We start from the raw sequence: 8,672 nt of genomic DNA, 5'->3' as shown, positions 1-8,672 counted from the left end.
TTCCTTTACCCAAACCACTGGAAGGCTCAATGTTTTTAGAACAAGGCTAACAGGAGTGACATCATCTACTGCCCCTTCCTTCCTCCTTGCCTTACAAAAGCATAGAGCATACTCCATTCTCTTCTCTTTTTGGGAAGGTTGAAACCTCCCAACAGACTGCAGGATGATCCAGGTGGATAAATTCCGCCTTCCCTATTAATAACACAAGTATCTCTGATTCTTTAACATCATGGTTACTGCTCTGCTGCTTCAGGTTTTTTTTGTGAGGCAGGAAGGGTTCCACCATCTGTTTCAGAAATTATGATGTATTTCGTAATAGTCAATTGACAAGTAAAATCCAGAAGCAGATTATAAATGGTATCAGGATTAGATTCCTGGTTCTTCAAGAACAAAGCTTTTAAATCACAGTTTTAAAAGTCCCATTTCAAAATGTGACTTTTGATGTGGTACAACAAACAAAGCAGAGCAAGGCTTGGATCACTGCAGATCTTTGCATCACTGAGGAAAAAATTAAAGCTAGTACGGGATGATTTTTGTTGTTTTATACCCCTTAACAAGCATTAATTCTATAGAAGTAATTTGTTTCATATGAAACTAGTAAGTTCTAAAATGACAGCTACTTTGAAAAACTAAGACCCTGCTTAGTTCAGATTTAGGTCCCATCTAGACTAAGCTATGGAAGTTGGGACTCATGTAGAGATGCACTGCCCTCAGTCTGATGTCTAGTAAGAAAAGCTCAATGCCTACTAAAAATAGGAAAACCTGTGAAAACACCTTTTATTGACAATGTTTTACAAACACCTTAGTTCACAAGCATTGTGCAGAAGCTTCATCCTTTTTAAACCATAATTTCACAAATTACAAAGTTTGTGAATTAACACAAAGTGCCTGTCTGCACAGATCTGCAACTGTTTTCCCCTGAAGCATAAGCAAAACAAGTATTTTTGTATAAAAATTCACAGAAGCACTAAAAAACTATTTTCAGCTCCACCTCCCTTACTGTTGGTTTCAACACAACATGAAGATACTTGGACTTTCTTCAGTAGTACTGTCAGTCTTCATATCACATCTACTGCTTGGCCTCTGCTTCCATTTGAGTTTCTTGGGATTCTTCAGCTTCTGAAAGTTTTTCATCATCTAAAATTCAATATTACTGTTAGCCAAACATGCTTGGTCATATTTACAGACTATATTGCAGAGCTGTGTCCCACTTAAATAGTTTAATTTTGATTGCCTTGAATGTGTAGCTGACTATCTCATAATATAAAGTGCTATGTTCAAACAAACAAAAAAATCCTTCAAAGTTTTTAAGGATGTTACCTGTAACAGCTATTATTGGAAATATGGGGTAAATTTTATAGCATCAATTCAAGCAAATACGAGAATGCTTCAAATCACATGCCTTCTTTTTGCCTACTAATGGTTTATTTATTTCAAACTGAAGCTGTGCCTTATACTAAAGTGCTACTTCCTTCATAAAATCCTGAAAGCTGAAAAGTAATCTATATATTCATATGAAAATGCATTCTAAAGACTAATACTTAAGCAACTGTTTGTAACATATAATAACAATAACCTTCTGCTAAAGTTCACCTAGGATTAACAGTTCATTCTGCTTAAGAAGATCTAAATGGCCTTAGAGAATGAAAGTCTGCTCTTACAGCCATCTATGCATTTAATCAGGTCATGCTCAAAGGCTGTACCAATTGTTGTGTCTTCGAAAGACATGGCAAATATCCAGCAAATAATATTTTAAAACAATATTTCCATATTAGAACATGAAAAGTTAGTGGTGATTTGAAAACATTAATTATTTGTATTACAAAAATGACTAATTCCTGAATTTAGCTCTTGTGTATGACAGCTTTAGTCCCTCCTCTATCACAAACTCACTGTCTGAGTAGGTCAGTCATTTACCGTTCCTGTATTTCAATTTCTTTTTAGTAAAGCCTCAAATGATACCACGATGGCAGTGATATTTTCAAAACTATCAAAATAGGAATTACACAAATATGTTTGGAAATAAGCACGAGAATAATTTTCTGGAAGAAATACTTTCTCTGTTTAAAAAAACAAACAAACAAAAAAAACTAACCTGAAATTGCTATTCTCCACCCCCACATTTTAAAGAATTCTGCTGCCTACAGATTAACCTGAAGCTAGTCAGGAAATGACACAGTGGGTAGCTTGTAGAAGAAAAGGCTCTGGACTACTAGTGGGGAAAAAAATGCTGCCGATACAAGAGGTCACCAACCTCAATTGCACAGAGCTATCCCACTGCTGGAAGCTGTGAATCCTTTTGATCCACTGAAACCCAACCCAGTCATATCTATTACCTAAGAACAACACTTACTCTCCAGGGTTTGCTGAAGTTCATGGATAGTGCTCAGGAGAACATGGAACTGTTTTCTTCTCAGCTCCAACTGGAACGATAAAGTGTGTATTGTAGGAAACAAAGAGCCAAACAACCAATAGCAGATTCTCCATTGTGTTCCTAATAAATTATTATATAACAATCTCTATGAAAGACCTACCTTATCTTCAACATTTTCTTTAATGTGAGAAAGGTTTTGCAGTTCTTTTCCCAAAGCTTCCAGCTGCCTGAAAAGAAATTGCCATAGTGTTTTTAAAAAGTTCTGTAAAATTTTTGCAAAACAGATTTGAACTAAGTAGAGAAAAAAGAACAATTAAATAAACAGCATATATAAACAAAACACAAAAAGTGAAACAATATAGAGGTAAGGCTACTTCACATAAATGTTAAATTATTATGTTCTAAACTTGTAATTTCAGGATTCTTACAAAAAAACAGGCCTCCAAGCTGGAACACAGTTGTACACTGGGCATTTGGACTGTAACAATTTAGTCCTGCTATAACATATTATTTACTTGACCATACAATGGAAGTTAAAGAAGCAGATTCATAGAATCATAGAATATCCTGAGTTGGAAGGGACCCACAAGGATCACCAAGTCCAACTCCTGGCCCTGCACAGGACAGCCACAACAATCCCACCATGTGCCTGAGTGCTGTTCAAACACTCCTGGAGTGTCCTGAGGAGCCTGTTCCAATGCCCTCTGGGTGAAAACCTTTTTGTTCTCACTCAAACCCACCATGGATCACCACAATCATTTTTGAGGCAAGCCAAGGATATCAGGTACCCCACCCAGCGTACACCACCTTTCAAATGAGGATGGAGCACCAACTCTTACATGCAAACCTCCAGTTTGGTCCTTCTGCTTTTCCTCTGATGTCTACCATAATTTATGCTCCATGCAATGTGAACAAACTGTTGCTTTAAAGGTGAAGGGAACTGAGGCTGATCATCCCTGATTTATCAGCAGACAGAGCCATAGAGGGGTCAGCAAGGAAATCAAATTTTTTTTTCTGAAGCACTGACAGCTGCTACCACTAACCCTGGGTAGGGAACCACAAAAATGCATCCAGTCCTAAGTACCTCACTGTGAATGGGAAAAAGGTCTGTTTTAGTGCTACCTGAGGGTATTGTCTTTTTTTGAGCCAGTATGCTTTGTACCTCAAAGGGAATGCCTGAGAGAGGGTTGGGTTGACATCATCCCTTTCTTTAATGGAAACAGGCTAACAGCTCATAGTTTCATACTATGATTTTGTCAGTATTTAGTTTCTACTTTCTGCAAGATTTCCATTTGGCCAAATCTCTCTGTTTATACCATGTTGTCAGGTGTGAGCAGACTGAAAGGACATGCAATTTTTTTTCTAGTAACATCCAAGCTACATCTGGAATTTTACTCCTTTTATTTTCTGCTCCAGAGAATTTTTGCCTAGCCTCCTCCTTTTCTAAGACTCAGTGTTATTTCTGGGCCTTCTGAACAGCCCTTCCAATACTGCATATAATTAAACTGTGGGCACTGTAGTTTAGTAGTTCAGCTCCTGTCACTTCCTGAAGTGGCTCCTGTGCATTATTTGTGACTAAGCTCCAAACAGATCTTTTTGTGCTGCATGACTAGCTGTTCCAAGAAACAGTACCTTAAAAGCATAAAGAAAGTATTTTTCTGAACTTTGCCCTATTGTGCCATATAACCTGCAGGAGCTATAAATGTAGCTCTTGACATAAACCCTGATGCTTCTCCTCACAAGAGGTTTCCTCAAGTGTTTTTAGTGATAGAGAGTTCCATGGAAAGTGTGACATTGTTCATGAGGCTTCCTCTATTCTGATTTAAGGGTGGCCTTTGGTTCATTGTATGATTTTCTGTATACTTCCCTATGTCCTGCATTCTTATTAGCTGTAACTTACCACCATTTCAAGCTTTGCTTAAGAAACTTAAGCTTGGATGTGTTAAGCAAAATTAGAGTAGCCCTTCCAAACCTAAACAACCTGGTGTCCTCCAAGATCAAAAAGTATAGTTTATCATAGAATTGTAGAATGGTGTGTGTTGGGACTTTAAAGATCATCTCGTTCCAATGCCCCTGCTGTGGGCAGGGACACTTCACTAGACCAGGTTGCTCAGAGACCCATCCAACCTGGCTGTGAACACTTCCAGGGACGGGGCATCCACAACTTCTTTTAGTCTTCATTTACATGTTTCCATTCTTAATTGACTTATTGGAAAAACTTCACTTTTGATAGTTCTTTATTAAGGCCTCACTTGATAAATTAGTCACATAATGACTAATGAAGTAAGAAGTAGTCAAGCCTCATGATTACTGCCTGTAGTAACTGAAGTTGTGTTAACGAAATCAAGGCACAGGAAAGAAATCTGTGAAATATTGTCAATGCCTTATAGCTATAAAAATGCTATTATTAGGGTAGTAGTATAACCAAAACTCTTCCTTTTGCTATGAAAGGCCACAGAAAGTGAAAAGACAGCCTCCCTTGGCAATTTCACTGAAAGTGGGCAACAGGACAAGCACAAGCTGCACTTAAATGGGAACAGTAACCCCACTCTACACCTTTAATGAACTGAAGAAGAGCAAACTCATAGATGCAGTAAGTCCTGGAATGTTTCTGTGGCTTGATAAAGTTACAAAGATGATCTCCCAACTGCCCCAGAAGCACAGACAGCGATGCAAATTCAGAATGTGACAAGCTGCACTGTAAGTTACGTGCAAGACGAGTTGGACAACAGGTAGGTCCAACCCGCATGCCAGGGCAGGTTATGCTGAGGTACAACACAGCAATTTATAACCAGGCATGCAGGAACAACTACTACAAGGAAAACATTAAAAAAAAAACCCCTAAGAGCTTTCTCCTGCTTTCTCTCATTCCACCTTACTCGCTTGTGTGTTATGCATTTTGAGTGACCACTGAATTCCTCACTGGTGCATGTTGCAGCACTTCCCACTATCTCTCTTTTCTGAGAAGCTCATCTCTGGTAAACTGACAACAGATGTGCATTTATATCCAAGTTCACTTATTCACCTTAACAATGGAAAACTCTCAACTACAAAACTATTAGCAATGCTTGTGACAGGGAGAGATGGACGTTAATTAAAAAAGCTGATAAGGGCACAGAGACATGAGTTTTTCTTGTGTCAAAAGAAATGATATAAGAGCGAGGAAAGGTCAAACTGAAACCAAGGTAATATCAAATCTGGTGACTTCTAACTTACTAGCTTATTGTAATTTAATGTAGTTTTATACTTACTTCAATGTTTCATGTCTGTCTGGATGATGCTGTATGACTTTGGCCAATGCATCATATTCTGAAAGACATTTAAATAGTTAATTAAAATAATTCTGAAAATATTGATTGAAGAATCAAAACTCAGGTACCACAGAATGGCAGGCTCTTTCTCCTTCTTGAAAAACTGTTTTAACATTTCTCAAATCTGTACGTAACACTTTACATCTATAAAAAAGTACCTGCAAATATACATATATAAAAATGTATAGGATTTACACCACGCTATAACATTTCAAAGTAGATGATATAAACTACCTAAACTATAGATATGATTATACACCATTATCTACTCACTTAAACTTACCTAGTGACAGTGATTCATAAAGGATAAGGCCAGAAAACACGACCTTTAGATACCTCTGCACTGCTGCACACTTGGTCTTTTGTGTACGATTCATAAGCATTGGGTTTAGATACAGTCTAATGTATATGTACAGAAAATGGTGCTAATGGTACACAGGAACATTTAAGATTTTTAGAAAAAAGTATAAAATGCTGCATGGATCTTTTTAATATTTTAAAAAAATTATTACACTTAAGAACGATATTATGGTTATTTAGGCAACTAACACATGCGTCTGGGATTTTTCTTTGGCCTCCAAACATCTCTCTGAACTTTTCTTTTAGATTTTCCTGATGTTGCATGTCATTGAGATCGCCTGGTTCAACCTTGACTACCTCATCCACCAAAACCTATCAGCAGAGGGTGTGGAACCCATCAGCTTAAATATAGTATCCACATCCTTCCCACTTTCAAAAATTTTGAATCTATTTTGCAATACAATGCATTTAAAAAGATAACAAAATAATGAAGCCCACCGGCCTAAATACAGACAGTGCTCCTTACCCTGGCGATTCTTTCGAATCCTTTTTGCTTGCAGGATTTGTTTTTTGCATTCAGAAATCTTCTCATGGGCTGCAGCTATACTATTTTCTTTAAAAAAAAAAAGAGTTATATTGAACTCAAAAAATACATGTAAATAAGCTATTCTGCTAAATTATAAAAGATAAAGAGCTGTTTGTGACACAGTGGCCTGTTAACTCCATTCATTATAATAGTTCAAAAAAGCTCTTGTTTTGTATGCATTTTATATACTGCTAAGATGCCCACAGCACATGTATGAGTGCTATCTAGTAAAAAAAAAAACCCTCCAAATCACTGATCAGATATATATATTTTGTTTACCAGAACTGGCTCGAGCTCATTCATAAAAGAGAAACTGTCAAACAGAAACCAGTAAAATTTTCTCATATTTACCTATATCCTTATAGATTTTTTCATAATTTTCCATTTCTCTCAGGTTCATGTCATACACCAGAAGAGTTTTTCCCATCGAAAATTCACACTGTGACAAAGTACTCAGCATTCGTTGGTACTGGCTATAACTGAAAAAAGACAAGATATTTATTCCAAAGAGTGTAAAAGTACAAAACTTCATGTAGCATAAGTAACAGCTAAATAACAATTATTCAATAAATACCTTAAAGATTCAATGTATAATTTCTTGAAAGTGCAGCTAGAAACATTGTACCCATTAATTCCACCATCATGTCCTTATCGGTGTAAAGTGAGTATTAAAGTAATGAGCAGTTTGATCTAGGGTTTATAAATTTCCCAGCTAGGGTTGGCCGCCGAAATTAGTATTTTAATATTGCAGTGCTTCTCTGTACACACAATAATATTGTGTCCTCCGGGAATTTATATCCAGTACTAATAGGGACCCCACAGCATGTTGTCACTCATCCCTTACTACTTTGACTTGTTTGTTTTTTGGTGTTCTTTTTTTTTAAAAAAAAGAGAACCACAGCAGCAGAAATACCAGCAGTATTACTCTTCCCTTACAGAACAAAAGCAGGACTGCCAACTAAAATATTCGAGTCATGATCCTGTTATAATAGCGGGACTCCCGGACGGATCATGCCGCGGCAGGGGAATCCTGAGGGCATTCGAGCGGTGCTGGCAGATTTCATGATACAGCCCGCAGCCTTCAGTGATTTCTGACCCGTCTCTAGCCCTCATCTCCCAGCACAGCGCTCGGCGTTTGTCCTGGAAACAACACAGAGCCATAGGAAAAGCAGACGTACACGTTTCAACACGGGTTTTTTCAAAATGGATCGAGCCCTGTTTTCCGCTGCAATGCAAGCCAAGCAGTTCCAAGACTTAAAAAACCAAAACAAAACAATAGAAAACAAATACCCTTCCTCTTGAGATCCGGAATTACACCACTTAATGAAACTCTTCACCAACAAATTGATCCGCCTGTCGTCGCCAGCTCCGTCGCCATCGATCAGCAGCCGCTTGCGGATAACTTCATCTGCGGAAAAACTCCTGTTAGATCCTCTCCCGGCATGGCAGCCGCATCCCAGCGCCGCGCGCGGGGCTCTCCCAGCCCTTCAGGGGACGATTCCCGGGGCCAGAGCGGGCGGATCTGCTGAACCCGGGCGGGTGCGGGATGCAGGGAGCGGGGCCGGGATGGAGGCCCGTGTGCGGGGTGAGCGGCCCGGGCTGGGCTCGGGGCCCGCGGGCGGCTGCTCCCCCGGGGGCGGGCGGGGAGCCCGGGCGGGGGTCGCGGCCGCGGGGCGGGAGGAAGGAGGGAGGATGGAGAGAGAGAGAGAGAGAGGGAGGGAGGGAGGTCTCACCGTCGGTCACGGCCCCCATGGCGGAGAGTGCCGGAGCCGGCGGGGCGGCGGCAGCAGCGAGTGAGGTCAGCTTCCCACAATGCAGCCGGCGAGAGCGGCGGCCATGGAGGGGGAGGCGGCGGCTGCTGGGGCCTGAGCCGGCGGGCGGCGGACGCGCGGCCCGGGGAGGGCGGGCGGGCGAGCCCCGCGCCCCGCGTGGAACCGGCCCCCTGGCGAGGGGCGGCCCCGCCAGGTGAGCGCCCGACGGGGGAGGGAAGCGGCGGTCCCGCAGCCAGGCTCCACCTCCCCGCCCCCGCCACCCGCACCGGCCCCGCCGCCCCCCGCCCGGCCGCCCCGCCATGCCCCCGGCACATGGTGCCGCGCCATCG

At 40.9% G+C, this 8,672-nt stretch overlaps 1 protein-coding gene across 1 annotated transcript; it reads right to left on the bottom strand.

Annotated features, from left to right (window-relative positions):
- Positions 1-753: 753 nt before the first annotated feature.
- Positions 754-8,566, bottom strand: THOC7 (THO complex 7). The gene is made up of 8 exons (XM_032698680.1): positions 8,305-8,566; positions 7,862-7,979; positions 6,923-7,050; positions 6,512-6,598; positions 5,626-5,683; positions 2,535-2,601; positions 2,354-2,423; positions 754-1,137 (listed from the first exon to the last, which is right to left on the bottom strand). The coding sequence occupies exons 1-8, from the start codon at positions 8,321-8,323 to the stop codon at positions 1,070-1,072; spliced, it is 615 nt and encodes a 204-aa protein (XP_032554571.1). The 5' UTR covers positions 8,324-8,566; the 3' UTR covers positions 754-1,069.
- Positions 8,567-8,672: the final 106 nt, after the last annotated feature.

The sequence above is a fragment of the Chiroxiphia lanceolata genome, chromosome 11, assembly GCF_009829145.1.
Source record: "Chiroxiphia lanceolata isolate bChiLan1 chromosome 11, bChiLan1.pri, whole genome shotgun sequence".
In the NCBI taxonomy this organism is placed as follows: Eukaryota; Metazoa; Chordata; class Aves; order Passeriformes; family Pipridae; genus Chiroxiphia; species Chiroxiphia lanceolata.
The sequence above is the reverse complement of the archived record's forward strand: the minus strand, read 5'-3'. Positions and strand labels throughout refer to the sequence as shown.